This window comes from Zea mays, chromosome 3 (genome assembly GCF_902167145.1).
Source record: "Zea mays cultivar B73 chromosome 3, Zm-B73-REFERENCE-NAM-5.0, whole genome shotgun sequence".
Lineage (NCBI taxonomy): Eukaryota > Viridiplantae > Streptophyta > Magnoliopsida > Poales > Poaceae > Zea > Zea mays.
This window is the reverse complement of record NC_050098.1, coordinates 198,564,824-198,586,229: the sequence shown is the minus strand read 5'-3', so window position 1 is coordinate 198,586,229 and position 21,406 is coordinate 198,564,824. Positions and strand designations below refer to the sequence as shown.

General features: G+C 43.5%; 1 protein-coding gene across 13 annotated transcripts; it reads left to right on the top strand.

Moving 5' to 3' along the window:
- The first annotated feature begins 12,814 nt into the window (after positions 1–12,814).
- On the top strand, positions 12,815–20,559 carry LOC103651159 (pentatricopeptide repeat-containing protein At4g19440, chloroplastic). 13 transcript variants are annotated; one of them, XM_008676784.4, is made up of 9 exons: positions 12,815–15,338; positions 15,719–15,974; positions 16,043–16,158; positions 16,264–16,315; positions 16,444–16,490; positions 17,385–17,463; positions 18,344–18,411; positions 20,092–20,160; positions 20,331–20,559. In XM_008676784.4, the coding sequence occupies exon 1, from the start codon at positions 12,925–12,927 to the stop codon at positions 15,235–15,237; it is 2,313 nt and encodes a 770-aa protein (XP_008675006.1). In that variant the 5' UTR covers positions 12,815–12,924; the 3' UTR covers positions 15,238–15,338; positions 15,719–15,974; positions 16,043–16,158; positions 16,264–16,315; positions 16,444–16,490; positions 17,385–17,463; positions 18,344–18,411; positions 20,092–20,160; positions 20,331–20,559. The 13 variants fall into 13 exon arrangements, with proteins under 13 accessions (XP_008675006.1, XP_008675005.1, XP_008675003.1 ...); XM_008676783.4 differs by having other exon boundaries at positions 16,444–16,507; XM_008676781.4 differs by having other exon boundaries at positions 16,264–16,322.
- Positions 20,560–21,406: the final 847 nt, after the last annotated feature.

The window sequence follows — 21,406 nt, the reverse complement described above, 5'->3', positions numbered from 1 at the left end:
ATCTAGGGGTAGTTTAGGAATCTAAAACCCTATATAAATAGATAGGAAGGGATACACCAACCATCTCTCTAGCTTTTGTCTTACTCTCTTTTTATTTTGTTAGGCGATCCTTATGTGCTTTGTGTTTGCTGCATCGAAATGCTTGCAATTTTGGGAAGTGTGGACTTAACCACACCATGTTATCTGGTAAATCCATGTGCAAGTCTGATTGGTTTTGATGTTGATGTGTTTTCCCTCTTTAAGCTCTTTTGATTGGTCCTTTTGAATGGATTCTTGAAATTTGAGTTTGTGAGGGATTTTTATTTGGATAGAGACTTGATAAACAATCCTAGAATCATTGCCACCTCTAGTATGGGATGATTCAACTCGTACACAAGTCTCTAACGAAATTGCACTTCTTTGAGAAAACCCCAATTGGAGTTCAAATTTTATGATCTTATTCTCTAGATTTGATCTTTTGGTGCTCAAAATTTTGGAACATATTTGAACTCTCTCTTCTCACTACTAGTAAAGTTTTATTCCAATCAATAGATTTTTATTGAGTGGCAGTGTTGCAAAGGTTGAACGACACTGTTATCCCCCTACACTACCGATAGAGTATTGTCGCTCTAGTTTAAGAGGTTTTTTATTTGCCTCTTCCCATATTTTCTAGTGTCCATTTTGTTATTCAATTGTTTTGAGCGCCATTTGTTCTCAAGAACTTGTTTAATGTATCCAACCATCAACTGGTTGAGGTGTTCTTGGTTTTCAAACTTTTTCAAGAACTTTTTGTGTTTTAGAGGTTTGGGCTGAATTTTTAGAAATCAAGCTAAGATTTTCTAAGCGCAAAGAATTTTTATTGGCTTCCATTCACCCCCTTTGGTCACTTATTTTGATCCTTCAAATGGTATTAGGGTAGGTTAAGGATCATCTCACCTTAGTCAGTTATTGATCTAAGAAGGCGACATAGAATGTGGTGTTGGCAAACCACCATTATTAGATGGGTTAAATTACTTATACTAGAAGTTCTGGATATCAGAATGTATTTATAGCATCACCTCGTAGGTCTAAAAAATTTGCCTCAATGACACATGTGTGGTCTTATAGGTTCAAGTGGTGGCACAGTCCTGAGGAGCCTATGAGGTCTTACCATTCTTCGTCTTGGTGTCACCCCAAGAAGGGGTGGCATCTACCATCCCTAGTTAGGTAGCATGGGGAGCATGCCACGCTGACCCTTAAGCTCATGCACACTTCTTTGCTAGAGAGAGAAGGTCACCAACATCCTGGACGTTGCATGTGGCTAGCTTATCCATCATCTTCTCATCTCATGTGCCTTAGCAGAAAGTGACGATGATGGAGGCCATGAAGATACATAAGATGGTGTTTCTCACCCGGTAGAAACACTACATGATGGCACACAATGTCTTGTCAAGCTACTGTTGGATCATGGAGGTATAATTATGTGTCGTGCCGAGAGTAAGTGCACTTAAAGTTAGGCACAAATTGCTGGTAGAGCTCCTCCCAAGACCAAATAGAGGTATTGGGAAGATTCATGAGCCAAGATCAAGCAAGGATGGTCAAGGTCGTATGAAAGTAGTTTGTCATCACCTTTTGTCTCCATCAATGATGAGAATATCTGTGGTGTAGATTTGGAGGAACTTAGTGGGATTTATAGCCCCATGATCCCAACGTATGTCTTTGGTAGGTGAGGGTGGAACTTTTGTGGTTGCGCCACTTGGAGGAGTGATGGTATAAGCAACATGCCCCTAACACCAATAGGGTGGACCAACTGAGTAGAGTGACTTACAAGTGGAGGTTGGACTTGATGGTGTGGTAGGGTATCGACCCCCTTGTTGCAACGGCTTCCACACAAGGGCTCTATAATGACCCTCGTGTTCAATGGACCATGTTGTTAGTGTAGATGGCACAATAGGTCTTGATGTTGGGGTTGAATGTCAGACCCGGTTTTGGAAGGCAAACCGAATGCGAACCATGTACATGCCAGGATCAGAACTCACGTACACAACGACTACATAATTGGACATCATCACACAATGCTCAAAATAAATAGCGGAAAGGTACTTTAATTACATCAAGATGTCCAAGACATCCACAGAGTCTAACACATAGCCATAGTCTTCAACATTAATATCAAAGTGCGGAAAACAAAACGTAGAAGATAAGCCTACACAGGCAGCTGACTGGGGGTTTGCCACTAAGAAAAACTAGAACTCGTCGTAGTCCTGGAACTCCTCAAAGTCCTCCATGTTGCCAGCATCTCCTCCTAAGCACTGAATACAGTGGGGACAACCTGGGGTGGGGGTGGTTTGTAAAGCAAGGGTGAGTACACATCAACGTACTCAGCAAACGCCCTGTTTGGCTAAAGTGGACTAGCTGTATGTGGAGTTAAGGTTAAGCAGTTGATTTTAGTTGGTCAAGTTTTATTACTATAAGTAGAGTCAAATTTTAGTAATAAACCCAGTTATTACCTAGAAGCACTCCCTCCAAGAGGAAATACCAGAGATCAAAATTATAACCATCATTGCTAACCATCGTCATAAAAGTAACCAAAGTTCTTCTAATCAAAGGGGGTCCCAAGGCCGCTCTTAACCGTGAGCTCGGCTGATATACCAGTTTCTAACACTCTGCAGAGGTTGCACACTTTACCCACGAGTTGTGTTCCCTTCCTAGCCGGGGATGTACATACCCGATCGTCACTACCGAGGTGAATGGCCAGGGATACACTACGTATCCTTTACAAAGACTGCCCTGGTGCATAGTTGTTCGTTAGGTTTCGCCAGTCATACAAACGCAGTACACCTCCCCAAGGTGGGTGACTAACAAAACCAAATCAAATGAACCTCTGCACCCCTCCTTGGCAGAGCGAGCACCACGCCCTAGCCCCCTTTGACGGCCCTCAGGCAAAGCCAACTACACCCCAGGTTACTACTCCCAACCTGAGATCCACCAATCTTGTGTTTCCTGTCCTCCATCCCCCGACGCTTCCTTTCAGTCATGATTACTCTGTTGATCAAATGCTGAAAGGTACGGAAAGTGTGGTTCATCAGCTGGTAGTGGAGGGGATCAACCAATCCTCTCAGGAAGCGGTACTACCTCTTGGCATCCGTGTTGACATCTTCTGGGGCATAACGTGACAGGTGCAGAAACTTGTCCCTGTACTCACTGACAGACAAGGGAACTTGGTTCAAGGCGAGAAACTCCTCGTTCCTCACTATCATCAGTCCCTCGGGCACATGGTAGCGACGGAAGTTGTCCCTGAATTCCTCCCAGGTGATGGCTTCAGGGTTGGCATGGGTGGCGAGGTAAGACTCCCACTAAAACTGTGTTGCTCCCCTTAGTTGTCGAGGACCATACAACACCTCCTCACAATCGTTGCACTGGGCAGTGTACAACTCACGTTCCACGGTACGTAGCCAATCTTCGGCGTCCATGGGATCAGCAGAATGGGCAAAGACAGGAGGATGGTGTCGGTGTTTTGGGTCCGACCGCACACCCGGGGTTGCCCCTCAAGGTGTTTTTAGGAGTAGGACGGTGTCAACAACTGTAGCAAAATGGTTCGTGCCGATTGCACGAGGGACAGTGGACAAGGTTTACAGGTTCGGGCCGCTTAGAGATGCGTAACACCCTACGTCCTGGTGAGTATGCTTGGTGAACGAGGTTACAAGAGAGCTCTCTGAATTGAGAATGCAGAGAGTTGATGTGGTGGCTAAGTAATAGGGCCGATCGTTCTGAAGGGGTGCCCCCTAGGCCTTATATACTCGACCGTGGGGCAATACATGTGGATATGATAACAACGAGTAGCTAAAAGATAGCGAACTGCTTGAGTTTATCTCCATGTAGTTCTGCCGACTTATCCTCGCATGGCTCCGTTGCATGGGGGCTCCAGCGCGGGAAAGTCGGATCTCTGGTGCGGTCACTCGCTCGACGTTGTGGGCCGTCCGGGTTTGCACCAATCCAGCCTCATGTCGATCTGCTTTGCTAGTTGTCTCTCCCCAGGCCCACGAAAGAATGACCTTACGATTTATTGGGCCCTTGGGCCTTTCGTGAGGTCTTTTACTCTTTTAGTGGACCCGGGGGATATCTATCCCCCACAGATGGCCCCTCATGAATTCTGCCCGCTTGTCTTTGGGCACCTGTGGCATCTAGATTTGCACCTGAGGTTGAGGTGGGGGTGGCTGCTGCTGCACCTGCTGCATCGCTGCTAAGGTTTGACCAATTGCTTGGACTGCTTGAGTCTGCATCAGGAACATTTGCTCAATGGTCATCGGTGGTGGTGGTGGCAACTGCTGCTGAGCTGCATCTTCCTAAGGTGCCTGCTGTTCTGGCTGAGCACGCCTTGCACCTCTGCGCCAGTTCTTAGACATCTGTAGAAAGCACACACACATCAGATCTGACTCTACAGTCTTTCCGCATAAGAAAAGATGTATAGAAAATCTTCACAGCACTAAACAATTGATCATCTTCACTGACAACTTCTCAGATAAAGAGGAAAGTGGAAATAAATGGGTTACCCAACTAAATAACTGACTTTATTAATAACTACACCAAGTTGCAAGGGATACCCACACCTTGATGACAATCATTACAAAGATCCAACTTCATTACATGTTCATCATGACAAGCATTCCAACAAATGATAAGCAAACTAACTCTAAATAAGACTGACTAAGACTAAGATACTGAATTAACATTATTACAGACTCTGACTCTGTCGATCTATGGATCCAAATCTATCTGGGTCCTGCAGTCAGGGGGTTACCATACTCGAAGCGACCATGGGGTGGTGAGCGGTAAGGGTGCTGAATCCCGACAGGGGCGGGAGAACCACCATCTAGATAGTGGCGTGTTGCGCACTTAGCACGCAATTCCGCAACCCCCGCCCAAACCTTGCCCAACTCGTCAAGGGCGTGGTCCAGCTCGGTGTTGAGCACGGCGGCCAGGTTGACCATGTTGTTCAGCCTAGGATTGCCCTCACCAATAGGCAAGACAATCACACTTCCAGCACTGCCGGTCGAACGGCGAGGGTAGTACTTTAGGTCAAGGCCATCAGCCACCCCGCTGAACAACGAGCAATACTGAGAAAGTGCACATCATGCTGCATCTTGCATGGCTGCCTCGGCAATATCCCTCTTAGTGGTAGAATAGTGCTCTGAGAAGGCCTCTGCACCCCGGAGATCATCGTCCGGATGGCGCACCAAGCAAGTAGCCTCCCACTGGTCCGGGTATAACCCGCGACGATGCTGGTAGACTACACAATGGTGCTCGATGGACCAAGTGTGTCGGTCGAAGGTCTGACGCAGTAAGGTGTCAAGAGCGTCATGGAAGTGACACCCACGAGCGGCGTCACGAGTGATGGGTCTAGCGATCCACCCCTCCGGCTCCGGCTCCTCCAAGAACTCCGTGTTGTGGCTCGAACTGCCACCAGCGTCGTCGTCGTCTCCGTCTCTATCAGGGTCTCCTCCAGCAGTCGGGATGCCCTATGGTGGTGTAGGGGGAATCTCTGGCTGAGGTGCAGGGGAAGGCGGCCTCCCAGACTCCACCTCTTGCTGAGGCGAGGGGGAAGAGTCCTACTGCTCCTGCTCCTGGCGTCGGTGCTCCTGCTCCTCGTGCAAGCGACGATGCAGTCTCTCCAGGTGACTGGACTAACCTGGCACCGTGCAACACAGTGGACGCTCCGCCAGGCGAGAAGGCAAAAAGGGGATCACAGACTTACGTGCAGTGCACCTAATACGAGCCATCTACAAAAGACATCGTAAGCACAAGAGTGAGAGTAGAACTATAAGACCAAAAGGTAAATAGAAAGAAAAGTGAGACAAAATCTTTTGTGAGATAAGTAGATAACATAGAATTGGTCAAGATGACCAACTTCTGAAAGGACACTAAGGTCAAGGTAAGCGTAGAGGTCTATTGTCCTTAGTGCGACCATTCTAGTCTAGGTTAGCGGTCCTACAGTCAGCAAGGCTTTGATACCACTTATGTCACACCCAGTTTTGGAAGGCAAACCGAATGAGAACCATGTACGTGCCAGGATCAGAACTCACCAACACAGCGATTACATAATTGGACATCATCACACAATACTCAAAGTAAATAACCGAAAGGTACTTTAATTACATCAAGATGTCCAAGACATCCACAAAGTCTAACACATAGTCATAGTCTTCAACATTAATATCAAAGTGTGGAAATGAAACGTAGAAGATAAGCCTACACAGGAAACTGACTGGGGGTTTGCCACTAAGAAAAACTAGAACTCATTGTAGTCCTGGAACTCCTCAAAGTCCTCCATGTTGCCAGCATCTCCTCCTAAGCACTGAATACAGTGGGGACAACCTAGGTGGGGGTGGTTTGTAAAGCAACGGTGAGTACACATCAACGTACTCAGCAAACGTCCTGTTTGGCTAAAGTGGACTAGTTGTATATGGAGTTAAGGTTAAGCAGTTGATTTTAGTTGGTCAAGTTTTATTACTATAAGTAGAGTCAAATTTTCGTAATAAACCTAGTTATTACCCAGAAGCACTCCCTCCAAGAGGAAATACCAGAGATCAAAATTATAACCATCATTGCTAACCATCATCATAAAAGTAACCAAAGTTCTTCTAATCAAAGAGGATCCCAAGGCTGCTCTTAACCATGAGCTCGGCTGATATACCAGTTTCTAACACTCTGCAGAGGTTGCACACTTTACCCACGAGTCGTGCTCCCTTCCCAGCCTAGGTTGTACAGACCCGATCTTCACTACCGAGGTGAATGGCCAGGGATACACTACGTAGCCTCTACAAAGACTCCCCTAGTGCATAGCTGCTTGTTAGGTTTTGCCAGTCGTACAAACGCAGTACACCTCCCCAAGGTGGGTGACTAACAAAACCAAATCGAATGAACCTCTGCACCCCCCCTTGGCAGAGCGAGCACCACACCCCAGCCCCCATTAACGGCCCTCAGGCAAAGCCAACTACACCCCCAGGTTCATATAATTAATCAGCTAAGGGGGTCCCATTCCACCCTCATGGTTGCACTGTTATCCCGGGTGGTCGCTCCACGAACAGGTCCTTATGGAGAGGTACTCAGGAAAATGGCCTGAGCCCCTTAGAGTATCACAATATCATCATCGGATAACATCATCATATCATAAATAATCACATCATGTTCATTGATTAAGTTAAAGCAATAGCATAAGCTAACCATGATTAACCCAAAAAGGTAAATAAGGATAAGGTAAATACAGATTAGTCAATCCTTAGGTTTCAATAACGTAATGCGGAACAATGAATTATAAGTAGATAGGGCATAATGGGTTAGAGGACACTTGCCTTCACCAGGTTGTTGCTCAGGAAGATCTTCAACAACACACTCACGAACCACGGACTGCTCGTTGTCTAATACTATTCATTTTATTGAGACCTAAAAGTTAAACCAGAGATTAATTCTTATATTACACATTATTAAACTCACAAGATTAATCATACTTTTATCTCTAGGGTTTTCCTTTTTATCTATTTATTAAGGGAATAAATCAACATACACACTAACTTATAGTCTAGGTATAAAAATTAAAGTGTACAGACTATAGATGAACATAATTTATTTGGACAGAGAATATTCTTATGAACATTTTGCAATTTGAACCACTAAATTTGGAGTTCATATGAAAAAGATATGAAATAAACAAGTCTTGAAATTTAAAATATGAAATTAGGTCTAATTCTGTAATAATTTAAAAGCACTGGGGGCTGCTTAAAAGAACACAGGGGCCTGCGCGCAAAAACCATGGACATCGAGTTCATTTCCTAAACCCCGAGGGTCTCTTAATCAAAAATACACACGAAGGGGTATCAAACGATCTCAACCATCGGATCGCAGATCAACGGACACGATTAGATCCCGCGGACACGCGCGCGGACGCAGGCGCGCAGCGAGCACTGACAGGTGGGCTCGGGGTGTCAGCGAACCAGGGCGGGGCTGACAGGCCGGGCCCAGCGACAGGGGCACGGGTGAGGGAGAGAGAGGAGAACGACCGGATCTAGATCGGAGGGCTGAGATTAGGTCTACTCTGATTAAATCTAGACCACCAGATCTCGGACAGACGCTCGGGATCCAACAGCTGATAGCCGGACACGGGCGCGGTGGCGTCGCTCGACCCCACGGCGAAGTCTCGCCGAAGACGAGGGGGACGTCCACTATGGGGCTCCAGGGGCTTAGGGAGAGGGTCAGCGTGTTCAGGGCGACATGGCGAACTCGACCGTGGGTACCACGCCGGCGCAGGGCCACCGGGGAATGTGGGACACAGCGAGGCGGGCTAACGGCGGTGCGGATCAACTCCGACGAGGAATTGCGCAAGCACAAGGACAATAACGAACTAATTAAGGGCATGGGACAATTGCTTACCACAAGCGCGAACTCAGGAGCGCCTGGAGGACGGCAGGGAGGCAGGGAAGTCTCGGGTTGCAGCGGCGGGCTCCAGCTGCGCAAGAAGTGCTCCGGTGAGCGCGGACCAGGCAAAACATAGAGGGAAAGGGTAAACCGAGGGGTGTCCCAAGTAGCTGACGGCGAGGCGGAACTCACCGAGGCAACAGACGGGGAGCAGGCTCGACGGCGGTCGCAGAACGGACGACGGTCTCCAGTGAGCGGCGACAGAGCTTGTCTGGTCGCGTGCGCAGGGCAAGAGAGGGGGCGAGAGAGTTCAGCTGAGGGCGCAAGTGAGCGAGCAGCGTGTGGCTTCTAAAGGGGCACGGGCTCGAGAACGTGGCCGGAGAACGCGCGGTCGTGGGCGGGAGGTTGGGGACGGACTGACGGGTGGGGTCCGCGGGACAGAGAGAGAGCGGGCGCGCGTGCGAGAGGAACGACGCCGACAGGACTGGCCCACTGGGCAACGAGAGGGAGAGAGGGGAGAGCGCGCGCGGGCGAAACAGGCTGACAGGCGGGGTCAGCGCGGGCGGGCGCACGGGCGCGCGAGAGCGGTCTGGGCCTGCTTGGGCTAAGTAGACCGAATTGGCCTTTTTCTATTTTCTAGGGATTTTCCAATTGCTTTTCTATTTATTTTCTCTAGGGTTTTCAATTCAAATTCAAACCAAGTTTCAAACTAATTCAAACATGTGCAACAATTCAATGGATATTTAAGTTCAACATGATGCAACATTTCATAGCTCATAATGTTTTGGAAAAAATAAATAATTAATTCCCTCCCTAATTAAACCAAATATATTCAAAACAAAGAGAGAGAGAGAGAAACTAGAGAGACAAGAGTAACACCTGAATTTGGTTGATAATTAGAAAGAAATTTTATACCCCCAAATTCGAGGGCCCAGAGATATCTCGCCCAAGAAGAGAGGGACAAATTCCATCTTAACTGACCATGCCTCACAACATGCTTTCTGATAAACCCAAAACTACCTTTATAACTACCCAGTTACGGAGTAGTATTTGATAGTCCCTAAGTAAGTCAATTCACGTCTTGAGAACATGCGACAATCTCAGGTCTAAGGATACAATATACATGTTGCAAAAATAGAACTATATTACAATATCTCACGTTGGGTTGGTCCAGCATCACGTCATACATGGGCCCACATTATTAGTTTAACATCTCCATGTCCATGATTTGTGAAATGTAGTCATCAACTAATACATGTTCTAGTCATTGACTCTGACTAGGGACATCATTTAGAATAACCATACAAGTAAAGAATCTCACAAACAATTCACATAATTGCTAATCAATACAAGGTGCCTTTCATGAATATTCAATTAAACAATATATATCACGAATACAAAGAAATATGCTCATCTCTATCATTATCTCTAGGACATATTTCTAACAACACACACAAAGAGAGAGCCTAGACCTAAGACCACTAGATTTGGGCGTTGAAATGGTAGATTACACACATGATTTTATAAAGGTGTAGGCTTGAGTGTAATACCATACGTCATATGTTTGGATAATGTTTAGATGTAAGAGTGGGCATAGATTACACGCTCAAATGATATTGATCCTGCCAAAGGAGAGTCCTAACTGTCGCTTACGATGTCTAATACAAGGCCAAACAAGGGAGCTCCTTTTGTTTAATAACTTGACTAGAACCAGTCCCTTTTATGCTGCTCTACACCTCTCTTTTATAACATAAAGAATGAGAGAGTTATATTTCTGCACAAATGGAGGGCTCCATCTAGCAGAGGTCCAACTAATACTATCTTGTCATAGTGTGGAGCCGTACATGGTGCACGCCTTTGATGTGCCACAATGTTGAGCATGTCGCGTCGTAGTGTCAGGTACAACAGTCCACCATCGAGTACGACGTAGCTGATATTGTATGTTAGCCACACATCTTTTATAATACTTGCAGGTACACTTGCAGCCCTACGCGTGGCTATAGTGACTGTTGTACTCTCGAGCACCATATAGTGTTTGCTGGTACACTTGTGGCCTCAAGCATGGTAATAGTGATATCTTTTGATTGTAATATTTCCCTTCACCATAAAGTATGGGAGTTTTATCTCAATTGTCCGGTGTCGCGAGCTGACTTGGTCAGGGAGCACGTGGTACCGGGACCGTGTCGCCCGGGGCGGTGCCATCTCGAGGGCGTTTTGAGGAGTGTCGGGGACCTTTGTAAGGTTTGGTTTTTAGGTCCATTAGCCTTCCTTTCACTATAGACACTCTCATAGTCCCTTTGTTGGAAGACAATGCTTCGCTTGTTTTGGGGCCATTCAGACCTGGATTTCCTGCCACAGAGGAACCTCACTGAAACATAATAGAAGACTACAATAGAACTACCCTACGACACATGAAATATGCATGGAGGCCTAGTGTTCTCTGTGTATTCAAGATAAATCAAATGAAGGATGAAGAAACCTATTGGGGGACAAAGTCACATTGTAAATTCACTCAACCTGCAGTTGTTTCCATTCGATAGTGTTGTCTTTCCAAAATAACCGTGAGAAGATGTATCTTGGTAATAGTGCATTCAATTTTTTTGAACCAGAAAAATGGCAGATGCTTCTCCACTGTTAGATCAACCATGGCAGTGAAAACTGGTGATTTATGGGAGTAGAGGTTTAGATATCTAAATCCACAGAAAGCATATATTTTTTTCTTGCATGTAAAAACACACATAGCAAACTGATGTCTTTTACAGATATATTAATATATACTAGCAGAGTGCTCGTAAGCTGTATAGTTTCCATTTATGTTTAAGTACACAAATACATGTGTATTCTGTTAGCTAGGTGGGTGTGAATGTAGGTTTGGAGCCAACAACTATGGTTTGAATCTCTATGTATACATAATTTTAGCTTTTTTACCACTTAGATGTGGGGAGCACAAAGACACTGGGTAAATGATGTTTTATATAGTAGAGAAGAGATGCCAAATCTTTACTTATTTTGGCTAAGGTTAAGAACCAGTAAACTTTAGATCATTTTAGCTCAATTGTATCAAGGGAAGTAACTATATGCAAATAATATTAATATATATGTCTAATGTTTTGGCTAAAGTTAAGAATGAATAAAACTTTAGACTATTTTAATTTAATCATATGATATAAAGTTTGTTAAGATCAATTAGACTTCATAAATACTCTTATTTTTTATTTAAAGTCTTGAAAGTTAAAGTGATCTTCGCTTCGTCCAAAATTAGTATCCATTTTATCTTTTAGTTTTTATGTCTATATTTAAATAAGTGATGATGAATTTAGACGTATATATAAAACATATACATTAATTATTAATTATTGTATGACTCTATTAAAGGCTAAAAATAATTTTAATTTAAAACAGAGATAGTATATAATTTAGACATTGGCTCCATAAAACATGTCTATTTATTGTGGGAAAACTGGAAACTACACATTCGCCACTACGCCCTCACCAAGTCGGCAACGACTGCTATGCAAGCAGTACTTCTGTGCAAGCGTGCAAGTAAACCATATGATCCATTAGATCGTGATCCAACCGTAGGTCACATTTAACCATGGTTATTAAAACGACATTTAAACGTCGTTTAAACTATAAAACACTGATAGAACAGCGAAATGCTGAAACATTTTACACTTCCTCGTAAAACGTCGTTTAAACGTCACGTTTTGACGTTTAAACGCGATATATAGGTAAACGCCACGTTTCGAGCGTTTAAGTTGCCTGCTTGTAAAATTTGGCCCAGCCCAATTAGGGATTCCGCCTAAGTTACAATTTTGTGCTTGACGACCTTGACATGGATGATGAAGAAGAAACAAACAACAGTAGTGGCCGTGGTGATGAGCAAGACAAGGATGATGTTGGTTTACATGATTTGGATGATGGTTATTGAGTGCTTGAGTAACACTTGTGTGCTATGGTTGTGGACATCGCATTCTATTTTAGTTGATTTTGTGCTATGTTTGTGATTGTGGACTATTAGACATCTCATTCCACTTTGTTTGTGGTTGTCGACTTGCTATTAGTTGAACTTTGTGTTATTGTGGTAATGTGGTTGTGGATATGTCATTTTATATTATTATGTGAACTTATGTTGGTTGTTTGGTATCTGACTTTATATAATTGTCTAAAATTATGATATATTGAAATTTCCCTATGTTGTTTAAAACTACGCTTAAACTTTGTTTAAACCGTTTAAAAGCTAAAACTCCACCCATGAGCGTTTCAACGTTTCGTCGTTTTAATAACCATGTATTTAACACTTAAACCCTTCTACCACCAACTCAATAATCTTTATAAAAAAATCCCTAACAAACCATGACTATATATATGGTTGGATCGTAATCTAATGGATCAGACGTTGCCTACCAAGTCACCTCTTTGCCCGGTTGGCCGCCGCGCCCAGTGGCCCCCTCCTAGCCTACCGCTCCCCGATCCAATCTGTGCCGTCCGTTCTCCCGCCGCAACCTTCGTCTTGTCCTCAAGGCCGGCGGCGGCCACTGCCCGCCTTACACCATGAAACCACCACGGCTCTTTCCCCTCCTCCGCCGCCACCTCTCATCCGCCGCCGACGCCACCGCCGACGCCGCGGAGCTTTCCAGCGCGCTATCCGTGGCGCCCTCCTCAGATGCGAAACGCGATCTTGCCATCCTGCTCCGCCGCCTTGGCGGCCGCGGTCTCGCCTCCGCCCTCTCGTCCCTTCCGGCTCCGCTTCCCGCCTCCTCCGCCCTGCGCCTCCTTCAGCATATTCTCTCCGACACCCACGCGTCCGCCTCCCGCCACGCCGAGGACCTCCTGTCTCCTCGCGTCTCTACGCTCCTCCTACCATCGCTCGTCGCCGATGGCGCCTCGCTACCGTCCGCGCGCCGCCTCATCTCACGCCTCCTCTTCTTCAACCCTCTTTCTGTCGCCGCAGCGGCTATCGCGGACTCCGACTGCACTGCCACAGCGGACCTTCTCGTCCGCGCCTGCCTCAACTCGCCTGCCCCCGGATCTCTGTCCTGTGCCGCCGATGCCTTTCTCGAGCTTTCCACACGTGGTGCATCACCGTCCATCAAGACATGCAATATCCTTGTCGAAGCCCTAGGTTGTGGTGGCCAACTGGACCTGGCCCGCAAGGTGTTCGGAGAAATGCGGGATGGCAACGCTGTTGCTCCTGATGTGTACACATACACGGTGATGATTAAGGCACTCTGCAGGGCTGGAGAGATTGATGCTGCTTTTGTGATGCTTGCGGAGTTGGAACGGTCTGGTATCCAGCCGACGGTTGTCACTTACAACGTGCTAATGGATGCATTGTGCAGGAGTGGGAGGGTGGAAGAGGCCTTTCAGTTGAAGGGGAGAATGGTTGAAGGCAGGCTGAGACCAAGCATTGTCACATTTGGCATCCTGATCAATGGTCTTGCAAGGGGCCAACGGTTTGGTGAGGTTGATGCAGTGCTGCAGGAGATGGAGGGTTTTGGGATCACCCCCAATGAGGTTATTTACAATCAGCTGATCGGTTGGCATTGTAGGGAAGGACATTGCTCAGAGGCGCTTAGGCTGTTTGATGAAATGGTCTCAAAGGGGATAAAGCAGACAGTGGTGACTTACAACTTGATTGCGAAGGCTCTGTGCAAGGAAGGAGAAATGGAACATGCTGAGCAGATATTGGATGAGATGTTGTTGGCTGGAATGACGGTTCATTGCAGCTTGTTTAATAGTGTGGTTGCATGGCATCTTCGCGGAACTGGAAGACTGGATGTGGTGCTAAGGCTTATAAGAGAAATGGTTGCGAGATTTCTGAAACCAAATGATGCTGTGATGACAGCTTGTATCCAGGAGCTTTGCAAAAGAGGGAAACACGAAGAAGCAGCTGAAATTTGGTTCCTAGTATTGGGTAAAGGTTTGGGTGTCAATATTGCAACATCCAATGCGTTGATTCATGGGCTTTGCCAAGGTAACAACATGAAAGAAGCTACTAAGGTTCTAAAGGCTATGGTGGATAGCGGGGTTGAATTCGATAGAATCACATATAATATAATGATTCAATTCTGCTGCAAAGCCAGTAAAATGGAGGAAGCAATACAACTTCGTGATGACATGATCAAAAGAGGGTTTAAGCCAGACCTCTTCACGTTTAATACTTTCCTACGCGCTTACTGTAATTTGGGTAAGGTGGAAGACATCCTTCACTTGCTGGATCAGATGAAAAGTGAGGGTCTTAAGCCAGATATTGTGACATATGGTACCATAATAGATGGTTACTGCAAAGCGAAGGATGTGCATAAGGCGAATAAATATTTGATTGAATTGATTAAAAATGGGTTAAGACCGAATGCAGTCATCTATAATGCTCTTATTGGTGGTTATGGTAGGAATGGTAGCATTTCTGATGCAATTGGTGTTCTTGACACTATGAAGCATAATGGCATACAACCAACACCAATAACTTACAACAGCCTTATGTATTGGATGTGTCATGCTGGTCTTGTTGAAGAGGCCAAAGAAATTTTCGCGCAATGTATACTAAAGAACATTGAGCTTGGTGTAATTGGCTACACAATTATAATACAAGGTTTTTGCAAAATAGGAAAAATTGATGAAGCTGTGATGTACTTTAAGGAAATGCATTACAGGGATATACGTCCAAATAAGATGACCTACACCACTTTGATGTATGCCTATTGCAAATGTGGCAACAAAGAAGAAGCTTTCAAGCTTTTTGACGAGATGGTGAGCTCAGGCATTGTTCCTGATACTGTTTCTTACAATACACTAATTTCAGGGTGTTGTGAGGTGGATTCATTGGATAAGATTGTAGAAAGTCCCGCTGAAATGTCCTCATGAGTTTTGGAACAAGGTGGTTGTTTGTCAACGTTTTTGATAATGGATAACTACACCCTGGAGCCAGAGAAGCTGTGTCTAGTGTTGAATTATGTGTAACCAAGGTACCATCGAACATGTCTTGCACATTGATTTTTTGGTGGAAATTGATAAGTTAATCTTCCTAATGTTGGTTTACTGCTAATATATGTTGCTTGCAGTACCAGTTAGCAAGCTGACTGATTTATACAAAAGATGTGCCTAATTATTCTCATGACATGCAAAGAAACTATACTAATTCTGGCAGTAGTGTGTGTGTGAATATATATAAATGTTATTCGTCACCTTAGGTGATGATCAGGATGATCATCCTGAAATGACTTAACAAAATTAAGTTATTTGTGATCTTTGTAAGTCAATTTTTAAGTCTCACGGTAGCATATATATTCCATTTAAAATGGACATTGTAATGAATGTCTCACGGTAGTATATATATTGTATGCAGGAAGATGTAAGAAAGGAGACTCAAACTTTGAGCTTGATATATCACCCTAATGTCATCAGGTCTTAGCGCTCATTTGTTGTGGGTCAAAACCTTTGGGTAGTAGTGCTGTTCATGCTAGAAGGTTCATGTTTGCACCAAATGAAGGTTGGATATCTGATGGTTTTGAGGAGCCAGTTATTGCCTCTATTCTAAAGGAAACACTCAAAGCTCTAGACTACCTCCATAGGCAAGGACATATTTTCACCATGATGTGAAGGTTAGCTCTGTAGGATTTGTTCATGATCAGTTTTGGCACAGCTTTTTATCAACATATCATTGTTGCAGGCAGGATATCTTTATTGCCATCCCGGTGTAGTCAAGCTTGGGGACTTTGGTGTCTCTGCTTGCATGTTTGATAGGAGGCAAGGGGCTATGAATACATTTGTTGGAACACTGTGCTGGTAACTAAGTTTCTTTTCTATAAATTTCTTCTGGTAGTGGTTCCATAGAAATTGGTCAGTTTGTGCATAATTTGACATGCTTTTCTTATTTTACCTGATATTTAGGAATTAGGATGGCTCCAGAAGTTCTCCAGCTTCAAACTGGATATAATTTCAAGTATATGGTGATTCTACACGCACATGCTTAGTTCTGCTTGACAATTTGCATTTCTCGATAAACCTGAGATCGAGCAAACACTATGTTGGAATTTAGTTTTACTTTTTTGTGCTTAAATATGAGTGCAGCATATCATCAACATCAAGTTGGAACTTTTACTCTGCCCAGAGATTAGGTGATCACCAGATTCTGGTTGGTTCCAGTTTGAGGTTTCTGGGAAAACTTCCCTATTATCTTTTTTACTTATAATATAGCTTATATTTTACTGAAATAACAAAAATAAAAAAACCTGCATGCGGGGTAAGGCCGCCCCCACAACATTACATTAAGAAGATCTTCTCACGTAGGTCGACACCCCTCTCCCCCCGCGAACCCTTGCCCACCCATACACACAGTGGCAGAGGACGTAGAAAAATTTAGGTATAGCTCTACATTGTATAATATTTAGCATGCAACCAATTAAATTGTAGAATAAAAATACACAACATATATAGAACTAGAACATTATTTAAAATGAGAATAAATTGCTAAGAAACACGTGCACGGCAAATAACACATAATATAACGTTATACCGATAATTTTACTGGATACGTCTTGGAGACATAGGTAATTGTATTTGCTCATTCTTTTCTGAAATGCCTTCTTATATAATACTTAAAAGACGAGTTCTAACTTATATGATTTGTGATTGTTATCACATTTCTTAATTAAATGCATTTCCAATTAGGTATGGCTTGGGCTATATCCAGCCATAGTGGGTCCTCTGCCCCTGCATACACAGCGACACCATAGCCGATGTGAAAACAACTGCGACTGAAGCCAGATCATTAGACCTGTGCTTTGACATGGGACAGAAAAGGGGATTTTTTAACCACATCCTAAAATTTGCTCCAACGGGGAGTCGAACTCAGGAGTCAGGACCTAAGGAATGCTACTCAGACTAACTAACCAACTCATCTAGAATGATCATGTTTTTAACACGTTGACCTTTTTTATGTGTACTTTTACTTTTCATATTAGTTGCTATTGTAAGCGACATCTTCTAACAACTATCGACTCTTTGTACAGAGCTGATATGGTCTTTGGAATAACTGCACTGGAGGTGGCACATGGACATGCTCCCTTTTTGAAGTACCCTCCTATGAAGGTAATGGGTCATTTGGTCTTTGTAAATTAAGATTTTAAATCCTTTGTCCTTCTTGCTCTTATGGAATAGAGCAAGGTAATAATAGTTTCCAGGGAGCGTGGATGGTTGATGATTAATTGCATCGGTTTTATTTTATTTTGAAATTTTTATGAAGTGGCTTATTTCAAAGTTAGATTGCAAGCATATGTGGTCTTAATCATTTTGCTATGGGCACACTAGAAAAAGAGAGAAATCCTCGAATTTCTCCCAAGGGCACACATTCTTGTGAATACTTATTTAGACTTGCTGATTGACACCAGCTTGCTGAACTATTATAGGCGTCAGATAGTTTTATCCATGGAGTTAACTATCTAACTTTACAAACTTTCTGGCAATAACTATTTCCATAAAGTTCACCTAATCACGTGTGTGAATTCAGTGTTAACTGGTGATTTCCTTGGTGGCTCGGGTTCTTCTCATGACGCTCCAAAATGCTCTCCAAGTTGAATGCTTTCTGATTATAGTTTTCTGCCACAATCTTTCTATTCTAGAATTCTGTTTCAGTCATTATTTATACAGAGTCTGGTCTTTAGGTTAGATTACCGTGGTTGCACTTCTAATGAAATTTTTTCACTTGTAAAGTTGTAATCAGTCTTTCAGGGAAATGATTGCAATGTGCTTGGTGAAAGATCAAACAAAGGCCAACAGCCGATAAAATTAATTAAGCATTTTTTCAAGAATTCACAACCTCCAAAGCTAACTGTTAAGAGCTTTTTAACTGATTTGCCCCCTCATTGGGATCGTGTAAAAGCACTCCATTTTTGTTTCCATATACTTCTTTCGTATTTCTGTTTACATAATGTTTGTGATAGTTTTTCTTAGTTAATGACTCTATTTCCAGCTAAAGGATTCAGCTAGCTTTGAAGAGAATGCCTTCTTCAGAAATCAGAACAAGAAACACTTTTCATGGTTCGTGAAAGTGTACTTTGCCTTTTTTTTTCTCTACTCAAACTTTATTTTTTTCCTGAAGCAGGCTAGATGTGTCCATATTTATGAATCTTACACTTCATTTTATTTGGACCATGTTAACATTAAAAATTTGGCTTCAAAATTAATTTCATAAAGGATGTCAGTTATATATATATATATATATATATATATATATATATATATATATATATATATATATATATATATATATATATATATAATATGAGCAAAATGGTTGCTGTAAAAACAGAAAGTTAAACTGTGATAGTATTATGTCAATGGCCGAGTATGCTAGTATTTCCTTATGTTTATTGGTCAAACAAGGACTAGAAGAGAGTAATTAGGAACCATGCTACAAGATAAGACTCATTTGACAACCAATGTGATGTTAGTTTCTTAGGGATAAAATTGATGCTACAAAATGATCTCATACAAGCTATATGATGCAACTCTTTTTGTAGCAGATGACTGATAAAACATATTTTAGCAGAATCAATGGTTCATTCCTTTTCCACCACGGGTGAACCGAATTTCATTACTCATCAGCAACGGAATTACAAGAGTTTGTGGAATAAAACTGAGCCATCCTAGGAAATTGCCCAGTTGGGACTGGGATGAACGCAGAGGGTTCACCCAACCGGCACCACAACCACACCAACACAGCTGTACCAGACAATTCAGGCCCAACCGGCTCACATCACCAGAAACGTAAACACAGTTAACTACTTAACTACTAGTAACGATACTATTCTTATTACACGCCCATATTGGTGGTACCACTACACAGGCTGCAATCCAGACGTCAGAGCCTCCTGCATTCTTCACCAGACTTCGAGCTCATATTGCCAACCTGTTGTCTCTCCCATCCATCCTTCCTTGCTGATGAAAATGCAGAGCTATCTTCTTCAGCATCTTTGCTCCATGTTCCAGCTGCTAGGAGAAGCAATGGTTCATATTAAGGGCCTGTTTGGCATGGCTCCAGAGCAAAACTCCAAGGAGGAGCTGTCCAGAGCATGCCAAACACCCTAACTCCAGAGTTGTAAACTCTATGGAGTTTGAGCTGCAGTACAATTTTTTGGAGTACCTCTTTTGCTGCTCTGAAAACTCCAAAAAAGCAACCTAGTCATGGAGTTTTGAGTTATTTACCCGCCATTGCCACTGGTTATGAGAAACAATCTAAACTCTGGAGCAGAGCTGCTCCACCCAGAGTTTTAGAGTAGAGCTGCTCTGGGGTGGAGCAGAGCCATGCCAAACACACCCTAAATACCTATTTAGATTGTCAGGAAGTTGCAAACTTTTTTGTTCTGGGGAGACACTTCTATTCCCTGCAACCTTTTCAGAGAAGCAGAAATTTGAAGGCACAAACCAAGGGTGAAATCCAAAAGCTAAGCCCTTGAACACCCAAGATCTGTGACTCAATTATATAGATATGGCGATTGGCGCTCACATGACTATCGACTTCATTTCATATATAAACAATCAACTACATTATGTTTAGTTGCTTAGATATTACCATGGCTACTCACAAGATGTATTTTGCTTACTGTATTGTTTTGTTAGCACACCGTTATGTATTTTCATAGGCATAGACGCAATATTTACTTCCGTCCTTCAATCCACATATGTGATTTTCTGAAGGTTTGATGGTTTGTGTGACAGGGTGAGTGTTAATAAGGGGTCAGTGCATGAAACTTTGATATTGAGGATCTAAAAAGCCAGCCATCACTGGTAGGTTTTCTTCTATCGCAGTGACACTCTTGTTTGGGTACTCTAGTATTCACCCCAATCCACCTCAATACATGTGGATTGGGGTGAATACTAGAGTATCCAAATAAAACCTTACTCTATGTTCTGAAGTCAGTGTTTTTGCCTTACAAGTATGCTATATAACTTTGCAGATTTGCAATGATGATGCACCTGAAATAGAAGAACATGATGACACTGCTAGAATAACTGACTTCGATAAAGTTTGTTTGAGTCCTTTGTCTTTATTTTAAAAATGCCTTCGAGTCCTTTGTCTTTATTTTAAGAAATGCATTAGTCATGTGTACTAGGAATAATGACATAAATATGATGTAAGCTTCACAGAGTGATAGAAGAAATCATATATAAGATCATCATCTGTCACTAGGTGAGTACCCGTGCGTTGCAACGGGGACATATAATAACATAATAACTTATATATAAAATGTGTCTTATATTGTTATAAGAAAATGTTTCATAATTCATTTGTAATCCTAGTCATACATAAATTTTGTTATTTTAATTTAGCTGTTTCACTACTACATTACAACCACCAGTATCATGCAGACTTCGATATATGCCACGATTTGCATGGTCTCATCATTGAAGAGCACGTGCCACACCTGCCGGTAGAAGTTCTCTCGTACATTATCAGTCATCAGGTAGGCATCACCATACACGCTTGCTTAAACAAAAAAAACCAAATGTATATGTTTGCGAAGAGAATTAAAGGCAGGCTGGCACAAAAGCTACCCGACGATGACGAGTGGTCATTGCTGTCGGTCCTCTTCTGTGTCACCTCTGGCGCCAAGATGACGCCATAGTCCTTGATATAGTAGTCGTCGAACGCGCATGACATGGCGAGTACCGATGACTCTTGGTTGGGCTGCCAAACAAAGTGCACCCCGGGCTCATTAGCGAGGTAATATACCTAGCCCTTGCACCATCGGATGTGCTACTCCTCTACATACATCTTGTTCGAGGACACTCACACAATGTCAGCAACGGCCGTCGTCCCAGCGCACAAGAATTCATGGCCGATCAGTAGTGACTTACGTGGCAGGTTGAGCTTCAGGTGATGATGAGCTGGATGGTGTGACGACACCGTTGTCGGATGCGGTGCCCAGAACAACGCAAGAGTCGCCGGCATTGGTGACGACCATGAGGTCCCCCTGTTTAAGATGGACAACGCGTTGCAGCCGCTCTGGACCGCTCCAAGCGGCGGCTGTGG

Excerpts from the sequence above, each read along its gene's own strand:
- LOC103651159 (XM_020550466.3), top strand. The coding sequence starts at position 12,925 with ATGAAACCACCACGGCTCTTTCCCCTCCTCCGCCGCCACCTCTCATCC.